At 37.9% G+C, this 18,453-nt stretch overlaps 2 protein-coding genes across 2 annotated transcripts in view; one reads left to right on the forward strand and one right to left on the reverse strand.

Moving 5' to 3' along the window:
* Positions 1-18,453, forward strand: part of timeout (circadian regulator timeout) — a 669,268-nt gene that overhangs the window by 491,514 nt on the left and 159,301 nt on the right. The window lies entirely within an intron of this gene.
* The window catches only part of LOC141389141 (uncharacterized), a 269,444-nt gene that overhangs the window by 62,941 nt on the left and 188,050 nt on the right, over positions 1-18,453 (reverse strand). The window contains exon 4 of the mRNA XM_073960206.1: positions 3,775-6,025. Coding sequence (XP_073816307.1) covers positions 3,775-6,025 — 2,251 coding nt within the window. The remainder of the gene's footprint in view (positions 1-3,774; positions 6,026-18,453) is intronic.

Genomic DNA, 18,453 nt, shown 5'->3' on the forward strand with positions numbered 1-18,453 from the left:
TGATCTTCCCAATTTTTCCCCTTTACATCCCAGCAAAAAGTCCTCCCAAAATAATGGTTTTTATAGTAATTTTTGATAGCCGTAACTACTTACAAAACCCCCTATTAACCCATTACTTTAACAAGGGCATGTCAGACTGAATACCTATTTATTCTATGCCCACTAGAAGTTGAAAAATAAGCTATGTTCTATTTTTAGAACATTGTGCTCTTAAACCAAATTTTAATGAAAGGAGCTTACACCTGGGAAGTTTTTGGGGATTCTGAAGTTACAATGTTCATAGATGAGAAAAATAAAAAAAAAAAACGAAAAAAATCGCCGGAGCGCCTTTTAAATAAATCACGGTCAAAGTTCAAATTTTTTGGGTTATTTTAGGTTTTCACAATTTTGCTGTTAAACCGCAAGTCCTATCGAAACAGGATTAGAGAAAATATTGTTGTTGTGAAAATTATCTTCAAGAGTGACCTTTACGATATTTCCGCAGGTTTTACCATATTTGAGATTTTGAGATATATACATATATAAGTTTAACCCTTAATTGCATGATTTTTTCTTTCTTGGCGAAATTAATGGAGGTGATAGATTTCGAGTTCCTAATTACGGAAAAAATAGTTAAAAATTTTTTAGTATAATCTGAACAAAATACGATATTTTTTAAAATATTTCGTCATGTAATATTTTCTATACTTTACGAATTTTTCTTCAAGTATTATTTTAAAAAAATCTTAAACCCTCTTTACTAACGGCATCTCAACTCATTATCACTTTTTAATCTCCAGAATTTTTAATATAAAAAAATTAAAATAAATATAAAATAATATTTTTTGTTTGAAAATTAAACAGCGGATTTTTATCTTTGGGCTCATTTTACTGTTAGTTACAGTTGCGCTTTGGAACAGGTTTATATTTTTTTTCTATGCAGTGGACCGTAAAAAGATATCTTGACACGATAAGCATAGAGTAAACCTGTCCTTTTGTATATTTTTTGGGATTTAATGAAATGATGGAAATTTCCATCTATATGCAAAGAAGGAGAAAGGTTAAGTTGGGAAATGACATGAGATTGTTTTATAAGGAGGCGATACAGTCAGTACATTGTCCCAATTTGAACTTCTATATCTCAAACACGGTTAAACGTAGGAACATGGCGGTCAATCTTGTAGAGAATTTTCACAGCTACAATATTTTCTCTAAACCCATTTCGATAGGTTTCCAAGCAAAATCGTGAAACCCTAAAAAACACTAAAAATTATAACTTTGCAAAAAGCGCTCCGGCGATTTTTTTGTTTTTGATTTTTCTCATCTATGAACATTGTAACTTCAGAATCTGCAAAAACTTCCGAGGTGTAAGCTCCTTTCATTTCAAGTTGGTTCAAGAGCACCGTGAGAATATTTGCGGTGGACTTTGTTTTCAATTTCAATACCCATTATTTTTGTACCCCTTGCCTTTAGGCTAGATACGACCAAACATGTGGCGCATCGAAATAACGGTTTAGACCACAAGTGTGTTTGGACGAAATTCGTTTCAGACAATTTGGAGTCGATTTAGCCATGTCGGTCTGTCTGGCTGGTGCGCACGATAACTCTAGAACGGATCAACCAATTTGAAACAAACGTTGGGTATAATATTTTGTCCAAACTTACCTTAAGTTCGAAGATGGGCCATATCGGTCCACTGCTTCAGGTAAATTCCACAAAAAAATTCGTATAAAGTGACGTTTAAGAGCTCCTCTCGGAACGTTTTGAAATTTGTTTCAGTAAGCTGTCCGCGGCTCCTTTTACGAATGTACAATTTTTTCTTGCTCCAAAAAACCATAGCGGCAACAACCAAAATGGCAAATCCGAAAGATAATTCTCGCAGGGAGGTTCTGACTGGTGCAGACTTTGCACATCATATTATTTCATCCAGTCATGTATCAGGTTGGAATATGGACTATATAGGTCCACTCCTTCGGGTACCTCCCACATAAAAATCGGATAAAGTGAAGTTTAAGAGCTCCTCTCGGAACGTTTTGAAATTTTTTTCTGTAAGTAAGTTGCGGCTCCCTTTACGACGGTAAATTTTTTTCCTGCGCAAGTCCATACTTCCTGAGATATTGACCTAAAATCACAAATCCGCTAGATAATTCTCACATGGAGTTTCTGATAGGTGCAGACTTTGCACATCATATTATTTCATCCAGTCATGTATCAGGTTGGAATACTGGCTATGGTCCACTTCTTCGGGTACCTCCCGCACAAAATGCAAAAAAAAATGAAGTTTAGGAATTCCTCTCGCATCGTTTATATTCTTTTTTCACTAGGTTATTCTAGCGGTCTCATTTAAAACGCTACAATCTTATTCCGGAATAAGTCAATACTTCCCGCGATAATGGTGCAAGCTCCAAAACCCTGCCTGAACATACTAAAATGGCAATTGTGCAAGATAACTTTAAAACTTTTCCAAAAATTTCTTTCAAACATAGTTTAACATAATTTAAAATTTCCATATCTTTATGAAGAACTTTGGTTTATAAAAATATTTGGTATATGCCCATAATTTGGTATATCCCTAAATTACGGGTCATACAGATTTTAGAGCAAACTCGTGATACAAAATCAATATATTTTATATTCGGCATCATTATTGCGTTTGGTCTGGTTTTTTTAGTTGTTTTTTTTTTTTTCAAAACAACTAATTTATTTGTGGAAAAAGTTTGGCATTGTTCGCCAACGGGTAAGACAGGGAAGACTAGTTTCGATCCACGCAACTAGATCTAATCAGTTCCCTTGTTTCTTGTTTGTGGACATTCTCTAGCGAAGTTATTCTTCAATAACTTCTTCAACAAAAAAAAAAAAAAAAAATTGTACCCAAACATCAATCGTCAGTATAAAGGTGAACAAAGAAAAAACTTCAATGAGAAGTTTTTCTTTGGCAGCCTCACACAACTCCGACGAAAGTGTTTGCGAAACAAACCAAACCTTGTCCACTGTTATGTGTCGTTGATTTTCAACGAATGACTCACAACAAAATGATGTTTTTTTTGTGAGTGGCTGAGCGTATATATCCGTCAGCACTGATACTTTCTTACTTGTTTTATTATATTTTATTCCACCTACGCCAATTCCTTCTATTTTTGGCCACCGTTTATATGAACTTGCGACATAGTGCGCCGTTCGGACTCGGCGATAAACAGTAGGTCCCATATTATTGAGCTAATATTAATCGGGGTGCACTCCTTGATATGAGAGAAATCCCTTCTGGGATGTTTGTGGAAACTTATTTTTTATGAAAACTTATTTTTTCATAAAAGTTCAAAAAATTCATTTAATGCTTGTTTACTTGTTTTATATTTAAATCGAATAAGCGTTATTGAAGTTATTGCTAAGCAAAGTTTTATTAATTCTTGCTACAGGAAGCAATTTTTGTGACAAAATGTCGAAAGACCATCACCCTAATGTGCATGTCTTCTATAAGAAAATCGTCTGTGCCTATAGTGAAATTTTGCTGTTAGAAGTCCTACTACTGTTCTACATGAAGACACACTAAAGAAGATGACCGGCTTGTCTCCGGTCAATCCGTTTTTCTTGTAGCCTACTTTCAAATTCCGATGCCTTCCGAAGAAAACTACATATTTGTCATGTAGCAATGTGCGTCACAGACATACATACATAAGAAAATTATGTTAAACTAGACAAACAAGCGACAGAAATTGTTCTTTTTTCCCAGATTGTGCTTGAATGAATGATATAAAACTTTTTTTGCTTTGTTATATGGAGGCGGTTAAAACTTACCATTCGCATTCGATTGCAGACATTCATCATTGACATCATTGCGTTCTAATGGCATAGTTTTTGTCTTTGTTGTAGAAGCTGTCACTGTCATTGATGGATTTTCTGGCTCAGCAGTGATAGTCGTTGGAGAATCATGTGAAGTATGTGTTGGTAATGGATATTGATGTTGCTGTTGTTGTGGTTGTTGTAATAGGTCCTGATGTTTATTTGTTGTTTGTTTTAGAACTTTTGGTGTTGCTGTTGTCGTAATTTCTAAAGTGCTGGACATTTTATTGTTGTTCTCATTATCGTGTGGGAGATTTATATTGTTGGTGTGGGTGGTGGTGGTAGTAGTGTTAGAACTGTTGTTGTTGTTTGATGTTAAATTTCTAGATTGAGGCATTGGCAAGAACCTGGAGTGACTGCTTTCTTCATTTCCCCTCACTGTCTCTAAAGCTGTGGGTGCAGTCTGACTGCCTGTTATTACGATTTCTTCTTCATTGCTGTGGTCTATGTTAATATTTGCATAGCCGTACGTTGTTTGTGGCTCAGCAATGGAACTTGTTAATGTCATTTTCATTGGAGATAAGCCTTTTGTTGTTGTTGTTGCTGGTGCTTGTGTTGTTAAGCCTTCAAAAGATTTAATCTCTTTTGTTAAGCCAATTTTCATTTTAATTTCTTCTTTTTGTTCTCGATGACGAAGTTTGCCATTGGAAAGTTTGATAGATGCTTCTTCGGTAGGGAGTGGAAGAGTTTTTGCCGTCATTCTTTCTTCATTTGCCTTGTCTGACATAATTGTGTTGCCCTGTGATTTTGTTAAATTTATTGCCATTGCGGAAGTTATTTTTGCAATATTTGATAATGTTACTGGCGTTGTTGTTGTTGTTTCGCCTGTCATGTTGTCTGCCGCCATATCTTTATTTCTTTCTGCAATTTCTTTGTCATTCTTTGCTTCCATATTTTCCTTTAATATTTCCGGCAGATTGGCAGTTGGTAGTAAAGTTTCCTCTGTTATTTGCTCAACTCCCACAATATTTGGTTGTTGTTGTGGGGCCATAGATGGAGTGGCTCCGTTTCCTTCGCCTCCCAGGGTATTCGCAGTACTTGAAATATTTTTACTATTGGAATTTCTCTGGCCTGCAATTGTTTGCCTTGTATCTTTTTTCATGGCATTTTCTTTAACTGTGGCTGGTGGTACGGCTGCAGTTGTTGGATTGTCGATTAAGGCTTTTGGAGTCGACTGGAATTCTTGCCTTTCATTTGTTGAGTTGGAATGTTCTTGCGGCTTATCCACAGATGCTAATGTTGTCTGCAATGTTGTTGGTGGCAGCGTGGCTGGTGATTTTGTTGATTTTCCTTGCTCTTCTTCGTCTGTTTTCATTTCCAGTTTTATTGGAGCTGGCATTTCATTTGTTGTAATTGCTTTTACTGCAGCCTCTTCTGTTGCAATTGTAGTTGGTTTCTTATTAGAAGCTTCGAGTTTCATAGCCTTCTTTGAGGGCAATGGTATGGCTGCATTCATTACTGAGTTCAAATTAAAGTTTTCAACTTCAAGCGATCGTTCAAGTGCCACTTTCTTTGGTACTGCTGGTAATTGTTTGTTGGGTGCAATGGTTGTGGGCTTTTCCTCCTTGGCACAAATTGGTTGGTTGAGGGATGAATTTAAATCTACATTCCTTTGACATTGTTCGCCGCCAAACTTCTCATAGAAATCATACATTTTCATATATTTTTCTTTTAAATTGTTACGCTTTCCCTTGACATTTTCCTCTAAATCTTCCTCAGCATCTATCTCTTCTTTGTTTCCTCTCAAACGACAAGTGCTAGCCCATTCGGCAATGCCCAACAGATCAGAACATTTAATGGGATTATCTTCCAATAGCAACTCATTAAGCCTTGGCAGGGTGTGAATGATACCCTGACTAATGCCACGTATTTCCGATGATTGTAAATTTAAAGTTTGCAATTTAGGCAGGGCAATATCGGGTAAATATAACAATTTATTATTGGACAAGTCCAAAGTCTTTAGACTTGTCAATCCCTGGAAGGATTGTGACTGGATATCCAAAATGTTATTATTTTGCAGGAATAAATGTTCCAACGACACCGGCAAACTTTGTGGAATTTTCTTCAAATTATTGTGATCTAACATTAATATTTCCAATATTTCCAAACGTCCCAGGGCATCGTCTTCGATTTCTTCAATGTGGCTGTGTGACAAATCCAAATATTGTAGCAACGGGTAGCTGTCCAAATCTCCGCAGTTAATGACCTGAAATTGGAAGGGGAGAAGAAAGCAATTAATTTTATTATTAATCCCAAATAAAAGTAACATTTTTTGATGTCGGGTACAAAGAGGAAGGACCTGCTGTTCTCCAATAAGAATTACTGGACCTCTTTAAGAAGCCCTACTATAATAATATTTGTTCCATAAACATCCCAGAAGGGTCAAGGAAGACTTCTCCCATATCAATGATTGCACCTCGATTCATATTAGCTCAATGATATGGGACCTACTGTTTATCGCCGAGTCCGAACGGCGTGTCTTAAGGCACCACTTGTAGAGAAGTATTACATTGCTGAAATACTCAGGACATGGCGGCAACATTACTGAGGGGTATTTTGCCACCGTTGAAAATGTGTTGATGTTGGCTGGCCGCGGAATCGAACCCACGACCTTCTGCGTGCAAGGCGGGTGTGCATACCATTGCACCCTACTGTTCTTCTGTAAAAATTGGTTCTGGCAATTTCTATGAAGGCCTATTGGTCTTCCATAAGAAGATCTACTGGTCTTCTATACGAAGACCTACTGGTCTTCTATACGAAGACCTACTGGTCTTCTAATACGAAGACCTACTGGTCTTCTAATACGAAGACATACTGGTCTTCTATACGAAGACCTACTGGTCTTCTATACGAAGACCTACTGGTCGTCTATACGAAGACCTACTGGTCTTCTATAAGAAGACCTACTGGTCTTCTATACAAAGACCTACTAGTCATCTATACGAAGACCCACTGGTATTCTATACGAAGACCTACTGGTTTTCTATACGAAGACCTACTGGTCTTCTATACGAAGACCCACTGTTCTTCTAATACGAAGACCTACTGGTCTTCTATACGAAGACCTACTGGTCTTCTATACGAAGACCTACTGGTCTTCTATACGAAGACCTACTGGTCTTCTATACGAAGACCTACTGGTCTTCTATACGAAGACCTACTGGTCTTCTATACGAAGACCTACTGGTTTTCTATACGAAGACCTACTGGTCTTCTATACGAAGACCTACTGGTCTTCTATACGAAGACCTACTGGTCTTCTATACGAAGACCTACTGGTCTTCTATACGAAGACCTACTGGTCTTCTATACGAAGACCTACTGGTCTTCTATACGAAGACCTACTGGTCTTCTATACGAAGACCTACTGGTCTTCTATACGAAGACCTACTGGTCTTCTATGCGAAGACCTACTGGTCTTCTATACGAAGACCTACTGGTCTTCTATACGAAGACCTACTGGTCTTCTATACGAAGACCTACTGGTCTTCTATACGAAGACCTACTGGTCTTCTATACGAAGACCTACTGGTCTTCTATACGAAGACCTACTGGTCTTCTATACGAAGACCTACTGGTCTTCTATACGAAGACCTACTGGTCTTCTATACGAAGACCTACTGGTCTTCTATACGAAGACCTACTGGTCTTCTATACGAAGAACTTCTGGTATTCTATACGAAGACCTTCTGGTCTTCTATACGAAGTCCTTCTGGTCTGGTCTTCTATACGAAGACCTCCTGGTCTTCTATACCAGTCTACTGATCTTCTATGCGAAGACCTTCTGGTCTTCTTTACGAAAACCTACTGGTCTTCTATACGAAGACCTACTGGTCTTCTATACGAAGACCTACTGGTCTTCTATACGAAGACCTACTGGTCTTCTATACGAAGACCTACTATTCTTCTATACGAAAATTTACTGGTCTTCTATACGAACACCTACGGGTCTTCTGTACGAAGACCTACTGGTCTTCTGTACGAAGACCTACTGGTCTTCTGTACGAAGACCTACTGGTCTTCTGTACGAAGACCTACTGGTCTTTTATACGAAGACCTACTGGTCTTCTATACGAAGACCTACTGGTCTCCTATACCAGTCTACTGATCTTCTATGCGAAGACCTTCTGGCCTTCTATACGAAGACCTACTGGTCTTCTATACGAAGACCTACTGGTCTTCTATACGAAGACCTACTGGTCTTCTATACGAAGACCTACTGGTCTTCTATACGAAGACCTACTGGTCTTCTATACGAAGACCTACTGGTCTTCTATACGAAAATTTACTGGTCTTCTATACGAAGACCTACGAAGACGTCTTGGTCTTCTATGACCTACTGGTCCTCTAAGACCTAAGAAGACTTACTGGTCTTCAATACAAAGACCTATTGGTCTGCTGTACTAAGACCTGCTGGTCTTTTATACGAAGTCTTACTGTTTTTTTACGATGACCTACTAGTCTTCTACAAAACGTCCTCTTGGTGTTTTATAAGAAGACCTGCTGGTCCAACGTGGCCTAAGATGACATACTGGTCTTCTTAAAGAGGATCTACTGGTCTTTTGTAAAAGGACCTACTGGCCTAATATAAGAAGATCTACTGGTCTTCTATAAGAGGAACTATTGGTCTTTTATGAAAAGATCTTTTGGTGTTCTATGGAACGAGACTGTGCAGCCTGCTATAAAAAACTAATCTGATCTGCTGGTCTTATGTAAGGAAGACTATCTCATCGTGTCTTGTCGTTTCTTTAGAATAGTTATTCCAAAATCCATCCAAAATATTTTGTCTCACCATTGCCTAACTTAACACCAATAATTCTCCTACCCCCTATAACGTATTTATCCGCCCTCGAGCCTCTTCTTACTATAACCATACATCCTTAAATTTGTCTTCCTTGCCGCCGAGGAGAAAAGAAAAACAAAATTTATCATTAATTTAATTAAACCTCAACCGATTCTTTTCTTATACTCCAGAGTTTTTCCCAAAGACTTCTTCAAAGTGTTCCCTCATCATGTTCTCCCTCTTGTCTGTTTATTGTCAAGTGTTGTTGTTGGTTGTGGAGAAATTTTATGGAGTGTTTGTTATGTTGCTTTAGGGTATTTCTGGATAATATTTTTCCTTGTTTGGTTATGTTTTTCTTCCTTCGATGACGTTGTTTATTTGAGTTTTTTTGTTTGTTTTTCTTTCTTCCTCGGTTGTTGCGGCAGCATACATTTGCTGCGGCATGTTTACATTGTTTATAGTATTTGCCTATTTGCCATCTTAAGATTTATTCTTTGAGTTCTCTAGTCAATGCTACGCACCCTACTGCCACAAACGCACACCCTCCCACACACAGGAACACAGATTTTGGCTTTGTGGCCCATTTATGTTATATGTGTGTGTGTTAGCCAATGTTTCATGTTTTGTGTGTGTCTTGTGTTTTTTTTGTGTTTTATTGTTTATTTTTTGGTAAGAAACACCAAGAAAAACAACCATTAAAATGTCTGCTGGAGCGCCAGTCACTGTTATATATCATTGGCAAGAAAATTGGATTTATTGGAGCGGCAGAATTGTTCTTTAAGGACTGTGCGTTATATGGAAGAGGATATTGAGTTTATTAACCCTTTAAATTGTAACTCTTAAATTTAAATCCTTATGATGATTAACGCCGGAAAGACCCTCTTATGGAAAATCACAGATGTTCCATATAAAGGTGAGAAAATGTTTATAAATAATAATAAAGGACCCAATGGTATCCTTAATGAAATCATCTTGAAATGCATTCGCTAGGTTTGGAAAGTAAAGACGAGAAGTAGAAGGCAAATAGACCATGTTGGTTCGGACAAACATTCTGTAGCGGAAACTATAAAAAGTAGTGAATTTTAACAGAAAACCATTTGGATTCAGTAGGTCATCCAATAGAATACCAGTAGATCTGCCGATGGAAGACCAGTACGTCCTCCCATAAAAGACCAACAAGTTTTCTCCTAGAAGACAGGTAGGTCTTTTCATAAGATACCACCTAGTCTTGTATGGTTTACTCTTATCATGGAAGACCAGTGGATCTTCCCATATGATACGAATAAGTCTTTTTATAGAGTATACCAGCAAGTCTTCAGAGAGATGACCAGTAGGTTTTGCAATAGATCAGCAAATCTTCCCATAGAAGACTGGAAGTCTTCTCATACGTGACCAGTAGTTATATTCAGGTTCTCAAAAAAAAAAAAAAAAAAAAAAAAATAATAATAAATAAATAAATAAAAACAAGTCTAAATCTAAAGTCTAAAATCTAAAGAAGCATCTAAAGTCTAAAATCTAAAGAAGGGTCTATAGAAGCACCCTTTCTTTCAGAAAGGGTCTATAGAAGCACCCTTTCTTTCAGAAAGGGTCTATAGAAGCACCCTTTCTTTCAGAAAGGGTCTATAGAAGCACCCTTTCTTTCAGAAAGGGTCTATAGAAGCACCCTTTCTTTCAGAAAGGGTCTATAGAAGCACCCTTTCTTTCAGAAAGGGTCTATAGAAGCACCCTTTCTTTCAGAAAGGGTCTATAGAAGCACCCTTTCTTTCAGAAAGGGTCTATAGAAGCACCCTTTCTTTCAGAAAGGGTCTATAGAAGCACCCTTTCTTTCAGAAAGGGTCTATAGAAGCACCCTTTCTTTCAGAAAGGGTCTATAGAAGCACCCTTTCTTTCAGAAAGGGTCTATAGAAGCACCCTTTCTTTCAGAAAGGGTCTATAGAAGCACCCTTTCTTTCAGAAAGGGTCTATAGAAGCACCCTTTCTTTCAGAAAGGGTCTATAGAAGCACCCTTTCTTTCAAAAAGGGTCTATAGAAGCACCCTTTCTTTCAGAAAGGGTCTATAGAAGCACCCTTTCTTTCAGAAAGGGTCAATAGAAGCACCCTTTCTTTCAGAAAGGGTCAATAGAAGCACCCTTTCTTTCAGAAAGGGTCTATAGAAGCACCCTTTCTTTCAGAAAGGGTCTATAGAAGCACCCTTTCGTTGAGAAAGGGTTTGTAGAAGCACCCTTTCTTTCAGAAAGGGTCTATAGAAGCACCCTTTCTTTCAGAGAGGGTCTATAGAAGCACCCTTTCGTTCAGAAAGGGTCTATAGAAGCACCCCTTCTTTCAGAAAGGGTCTATAGAAGCACCCTTTCTATCAGAAAGGGTCTATATAAGCACCCTTTCTATCAGAAAGGGTCTATAGAAGCACCCTTTCTTTCAGAAAGGGTCTATAGAAGCACCCTTTCGTTCAGAAAGGGTCTGTAAAAGCACCCCTTCTTTCAGAAAGGGTCTATAGAAGCACCCTTTCGTTCAGAAAGGGTCTATAAAAGCACCCCTTCTTTCAGAAAGGGTCTATAGAAGCACCCTTTCTATCAGAAAGGGTCTATATAAGCACCCTTTCTATCAGAAAGGGTCTATAGAAGCACCCTTTCTTTCAGAAAGGGTCTATAGAAGCACCCTTTCGTTCAGAAAGGGTCTGTAAAAGCACCCCTTCTTTCAGAAAGGGTCTATAGAAGCACCCTTTCGTTGAGAAAGGGTCTATAAAAACACCCTTTCGTTGAGAAAGGGTTTATAGAAGCACCCTTTCGTTGAGAAAGGGTTTATAGAAGCACCCTTTCGTTGAGAAAGGGTTTATAGAAGCACCCTTTCTTTCAGAAAGGGTCTATAAAAGCACCCTTTCTTTCAGACAGGGTCTACAGAAGCACCCTTTCGTTGAGAAAGGGTTTATAGAAGCACCCTTTCTTTCAGAAAGGGTCTATAGAAGCACCCTTTCTTTCAGACAGGGTCTACAGAAGCACCCTTTCTTTCAGAAAGGGTCTATAGAAGCACCCTTTCTTTCAGAAAGGGTCTATAGAAGCACCCTTTCTTTCAGAAAGGGTCTATAGAAGCACCCTTTCGTTCAGAAAGGATCTTTAGAAGCACCCTTTCTTTCAGAAAGGGTCTATAGAAGCACCCTTTCTTTCAGAAAGGGTCTATAGAAGCACCCTTTCGTTCAGAAAGGGTCTATAAAAGCACCCCTTCTTTCAGAAAGGGTCTATAGAAGCACCCTTTCGTCGAGAAAGGGTTTATAAAAACACCCTTTCGTTGAGAAAGGGTCTATAGACGGACCCTTTCGTTCAGAAAGGGTCTATAGAAGCACCTTTTCGTTCAGAAATGGTCTATAGAAGCACCCTTTCTTTCAGAGAGGGTCTATAGAAGCACCCTTTCGTTCAGAAAGGGTCTATAAAAGCACCCCTTCTTTCAGAAAGGGTCTATAGAAGCACCCTTTCGTCGAGAAAGGGTTTATAAAAACACCCTTTCGTTGAGAAAGGGTCTATAGACGGACCCTTTCGTTCAGAAAGGGTCTATAGAAGCACCGTTTCGTTCAGAAGGGGTCTATAGAAGCACCCTTTCGTTGAGAAAGAGTCTATAAAAACACCCTTTCGCTGAGAAAGGGTTTATAGAAGCACCATTTCTTTCAGAAAGGGTCTATAGAAGCACCCTTTCTTTCAGAAAGGGTCTATAGAAGCACCCTTTCTTTCAGAAAAGGTCTATAGAAGCACCCTTTCTTTCAGAAAGGATCTATAGAAGCACCCTTTCGTTCAGAAAGGGTCTATAAAAGCACCCCTTCTTTCATAAAGGGTCTATAGAAGCACCCTTTCGTTGAGAAAGAGTCTATAAAAACACCCTTTCGCTGAGAAAGGGTTTATAGAAGCACCATTTCTTTCAGAAAGGGTCTATAGAAGCACCCTTTCTTTCAGACAGGGTCTATAGAAGCACCTTTTCTTTCAGAAAGGGTCTATAGAAGCACCCTTTCTTTCAGAGAGGGTCTATAGAAGCACCCTTTCGTTCAGAAAGGGTCTATAAAAGCACCCCTTCTTTCAGAAAGGGTCTATAGAAGCACCCTTTCGTCGAGAAAGGGTTTATAAAAACACCCTTTCGTTGAGAAAGGGTCTATAGACGGACCCTTTCGTTCAGAAAGGGTCTATAGAAGCACCTTTTCGTTCAGAAAGGGTCTATAGAAGCACCTTTTCGTTCAGAACGAGACTACAGAAGCACCTTTTCGTTCAGAAAGGGTATATAGAAGCACCCTTTCGTTTAGAAAGGGTCAATAAAAGCACCCTTTCCTTCAGAATGGGTCTACAGAAGCAACCTTTCTTTTAGAAAGGTTCAAGGGTCAGGTTTAGGTGGATAGACGGACGGAGGGACACATATAGCAAGATCATCTCAGCTCGTCGTGACATTTATTTTGGTATACATATGTGTAGGTCTACGATCATTATTTCGATGTGTTACTAACTTTTGGAACAAAACCAACTTATAACACCCTCCACACATAGTGGTGTAGGGTATAGAAACAGTTGATCTTGTCATAGAAGACAAACAGGCATTTTCATAGGAGACCCGTAGTTTTCCAGCAGATTTTTTCTTACGGGACCGCCAGGTTTTCTCAGAGGATCTGATAGATTACATACATACATACATACATATATTCCCACAACATCCCCGAAGGGACAAGGGAGACTTCACTCATATCAATGATTGCACGCCGAATTCATATTTGGCTCAATGATATGGGACCTCCTTTTTATTGCCGAGTCCGAACGGCGTGTCTTACGACACCACTTGTAGAGAAGTTTTTCATGGCTTAAATACTCAGGAAATGTCGCAAGCATTACTGAGGGGGAATTCTTCTCATAGATTACCAAAAGGTTTTCTTATAGAAGACCAGTAGGTCTTCTTATTGATGATCAGTCTTCCGATAGAAGGCTAGTAGGTCTTCCAGTGGATACTTTCTTACTAGACCAGTAGTACGATTCTCTAACTCATTTTTTGAGTTACTGACACATATCGGTAAATTTAAATGCTTATAATTTCGCTAATTAACGATATTATTCGGCAAATTAGCTACCAATAAAAAGTAGTCGTAAAATTCTATCGATAGCAAGAGTATTGTCAACTTTTGTTTGCACTTTTCATTCATAATTTTGCGTTTTAACGTTACCGATTTTTGTCGGTAACTCAAAAAATGAGTTAGAGAATCACACTACAGGATGCCTTATTATAGAAAAAATTCGCACTATATGATGGTCTTTTCACAGAAGACCACATGAATATGCAGTTATTTCTTTTTTCAAGAATACCATTAGGCCTTCTCTTAGAAGACGAATACGACTTTTCATTTTTAAAATTTCTACAATAACAACATAAAAGTTCAATGTTAATTAAAATAAATTACAATCCCTTAAGAAAAGCATGTCAAGCACATGTATCTGTGCCGAGCCGAGCATACATACACTTGTAATATTCAATGCATATTCATATTTTATAATTAACATGATGACCTGACCTTCTTCGAGTTGATTGTAATTTATAACTGAATTGATTATACATATGTACATTATACACAGAAACGTACATACTATGTACCATATGAATGTATGTATGTGTTCATGTTGTGGAGTGATGTTGCGTATCGGATTTTTCAATTACCCTGTAGTTATCTGGATTACATTTGGTTACACTGAATGCTTTCATATTCAAATTAATCAGTGCCAGCTATGTTTTCTTTTTTTCCCCTATTTCGTCCTCTCTCACTCTCTGCCGCCCCTCTTGTCGTATTAGTAAAGGAGGAGGATTTTCCACCATAAGCACTGATTGCCACAAAACTGGACAAAGAATGGCCAAGCTTTACACTCCATTTCACTAACAAGGCAACACAATTGTTATAGATAGGCAGACATGCTGGCAGGCGGCCGGTATGCCAGGCTATATTCAGCCTATGTTAGTCAAGTCATGTAAGCAAGTCCTTCTTTTCAAATGAATGCTGCCGAATCCCGGCAAATCTATTTTTTTCTCTCCTGTTTTGGGGTGTTAAAGCCAAATTGCTGTTAGTCTTTTGTTGTGCTTGAGATTTTTTTCTGTTGTTCCTCGTTTTGTCTATCTGGCCGGCCAACATCCATATAGAGATGTGTAAATTGCAAACGTTGTTTCATGGTGTTATATTTACAACATTCATTACATGGATTTTTGGTGCTTTTGAAAGTGTACTCAGCCAGTCAGCCGTTCAGCATTTGTTGTAGAATGTTTTTTTTTTTGTTTTTCAGTAATATTGTTGTTGTTGTGCGTGTATGAAACGAACATGGTGGCTTCGTTTATAGTTTTCTCTGCAATATTCTGGCATAGTTTTAACATGACGTTGGGACATGGCTATACATAGTCATGACATGCCATCCATGCCTAGCATGTTCCCTATATCCATCATATATGCCTGTTTTTTTCGGGGGGCTAATTAAAATCTGTAGTGTAGAAGATTGCCGCATAGTTTTACTGAACCACAAACATGAGATTTCCGCCAGACACACATACATACATACTCGTACATACAAAGTCACTTGAAACAATCACACAATTAGCCACATGAATCCGCATGGTGTTTCAAAGTTAAGATTTATGCAAAATATTCGAATAACAAGGGATTTGCTTTTGAACATGGACAAGCAAAATCATGTTTAATTTTTCGGTTATTAATGGAAGGGAAATAAAAATCATTTGGACATTAAGGTGTGAAATGCTCACTTATACTGCACTTAACCTCCGAAAATAAACTTAGATTTGAACCGTTAGATCTTCACATAGAAGAGCAATTCGAATAGGTTTTCCCAAGAAGAAGGAGATTTTACAGGAGGCCAGGAGTTGGTTCTATGGAAAACGAGTAGGTATTTTTTATAGAAAACCGGTTGTATAAATTCAGAAGTAGGTTTTCTTAAAGGAAAAAAATTGTTTTTTTCACAGAAGACCTATTTTCCATCGCATACAATGCCAGTAGATCTTCCCATTGTTGGTATATTAGTCTTCTCTACAAATGCCAATTAGTTTTTTCCTCCAAGGCCAGTACGGCTCCCAGTGGAAGGACAGGAGGTTTTCTCGTTCCATAGAAGAACTCCAGTAGATTTTTGTAGAAGATCTGTTAGTTGCTTTTCTTAGAAAATGTCCTCTCGTAAAAGTCCTCGGCCACTTCTCCCAACGTCAATTACTATCGCCTGTAACCGTTCAATAAAAAACCTACAGGTCTTGTTACAGAAGACCGCAACAGAAGATATAAAAACTCAGTTCTCGGATAAAATACTAGTAGGTAGGTCTTACTATAGAAGGCATGTAGGTCTTAAGAAATTCATTTTGTAAGTTTAATCGCAGGAACCATTTATGAGTTCTCATAGAAGATCTGTAGGGGTTTCCATAGAAAATCTGAAGGGGTTTCCATAGAAAATCTGCAAGTTTTTCTCGTAGAAAACCTGGAGGTCTTCATATAGTAGGCTTTCTCATAGAAGATCAACCCGCCTTCTCGCAGAAGACCAATATGTAATTTCATAGAAGTCCAATAGGACTTCTGATAGAAGTCTTATATGTCTTCGAATAGAATATCTGCAGCCTTCTAATGGAAGGTAGGTATTTCTATTTATATAGAGGACCATAAAACTATCATAAAATATCTGCAGACGTTCTCATAGAAGGTCTTCTTAACAAAGTAGGTCTTCTCATATAGCAGCAGTACTTCTGATCATTCGTGACCCGTAAGTCTTTTCATAGCAGATTTGTAGATCCTCTCATAAAATACGTGTTGATACACGCAAAGGAGACCGGTCGGCCTTTAAAGCTGAAAGATCTGAAGACCTTCTAACAGAAGACCAGTAAACCTGCCACAATACTCCAGTAGGAGTCCTGTTGCAATACTCATAGAAGGTCTGTAGGTCTTCTAATAAAAGGTCTTCATAGATATTCACAGAGAAGACCTTTGGGATTTCTATGGAAGACGTGTCTTCCAATAAATGACCAGTTCAGTACATAAAGGTACATCTGCAAGCTTAATCATAAATGACAATTTCATAGAAGTTCCGTTGGTCTCCTCAAAGAAGAACTGAAGGTTTCCTAATAGATGACCTCTTCATTTCTTGTTAGACGACCGCAAAGTCTGCTAATAGAGGACCTATATGTCTCCTCATAGAAGACCTATCTGTCTCCTCATAGAAGACCTTTAGGCCAACTCATAGGCCTACTCATAGAAGAACTGAAGGTCTCCTAATATAGCACATCTAGGTCTCCTGGTATAATACCTGAATATCTTCTGATAGAAGGTATCCTTATTGATGACCGGAACGCCTTCTCATAAAATACCTATTTATTTTTATTTTTTATTTAAATATTTTGATTTTTCAAAATAGTCTGGCTTAATCCCTTTTGTTGTTTTAATATTTAAAACAACAAGTTTATTAGTGGAGAAGGTTTGGCATTGTTCGCCAAGGGGTAAGGCAAGGGAGACTAGTTTCGATCCACGCCACTGGATCTCATCAGTTCCCTTTGTTTCTTGTTTGTGGATATTCTCCACCGAAGTTATTTTTCAATAACTTCTTCAACAAGGAACTTTTTATACCCAAACATCAATCGTCAGCTCGAAGTATAAACGTAAACAAAGAAAACCCTTCAATGAGAAGTTTTTCTTTGGTAACCTAACACAACTCCGACGAAAGTGTTTACGAAACAAAGCAAACCTTCTTCCACTCGTATGTGTCGTTGATTTTTCAACAAATGCACATACCCAAATGCTGTTTGGTAGTTTATATACCAACAACACACAAAACCGTGCCAGTGTTTCTCAAATAGAACATTGGTGGCGTTTATTTAATTGGGATAGCTGTTACAATTTTGATTTTTCAAAATAGTCTGGCTTAATCCCTTTTGTTGTTTTAATATTTAAAACAACAAGTTTATTAGTGTTATTGTTGTTTTAAATATTAAAACAACAAAAGGGATTAAGCCAGACTATTTTGAAAAATCAAAATTGTAACAGCTATCCCAATTAAATAAACGCCACCAATGTTCTATTTGAGAAACACTGGCACGGTTTTGTGTGTTGTTGGTATATAAACTACCAAACAGCATTTGGGTATGTGCATTTGTTGAAAAATCAACGACACATACGAGTGGAAGAAGGTTTGCTTTGTTTCGTAAACACTTTCGTCGGAGTTGTGTTAGGTTACCAAAGAAAAACTTCTCATTGAAGGGTTTTCTTTGTTTACGTTTATACTTCGAGCTGACGATTGATGTTTGGGTATAAAAAGTTCCTTGTTGAAGAAGTTATTGAAAAATAACTTCGGTGGAGAATATCCACAAACAAGAAACAAAGGGAACTGATGAGATCCAGTGGCGTGGATCGAAACTAGTCTTCCTTGCCTTACCCCTTGGCGAACAATGCCAAACCTTCTCCACTAATAAACTTGTTGTTTTAAATATTAAAACAACAAAAGGGATTAAGCCAGACTATTTTGAAAAATCAAAATTGTAACAGCTATCCCAATTAAATAAACGCCACCAATGTTCTATTTTATTTAAATATTTATTACAATTAAAAATTATAATAAACTTATAGCTAAAAGCACTAGCGACTACGGCTAAAGACCTGTAGATCCCTCATAGAATACCTGAAGGTCTCCTCACAAAAGTCTCTTCATAGAAGAGCTGAAAGTCTCCTCATTATACAACCTTTCGGTATTTTAATAGATGTTCTAGATCTCCTGATAGAAGACTTGCAGGTCTCTTGAAAGAAGTTCCAGGTTTACTCTAAGAAGACCTGTAGGTCCCCTCATAGAAAACCTCTAGGTCGCCTCATAGAAGTC

The sequence above is a fragment of the Musca autumnalis genome, unplaced genomic scaffold, assembly GCF_047663935.1.
Source record: "Musca autumnalis isolate F117 unplaced genomic scaffold, ASM4766393v1 scaffold_1, whole genome shotgun sequence".
Lineage (NCBI taxonomy): Eukaryota > Metazoa > Arthropoda > Insecta > Diptera > Muscidae > Musca > Musca autumnalis.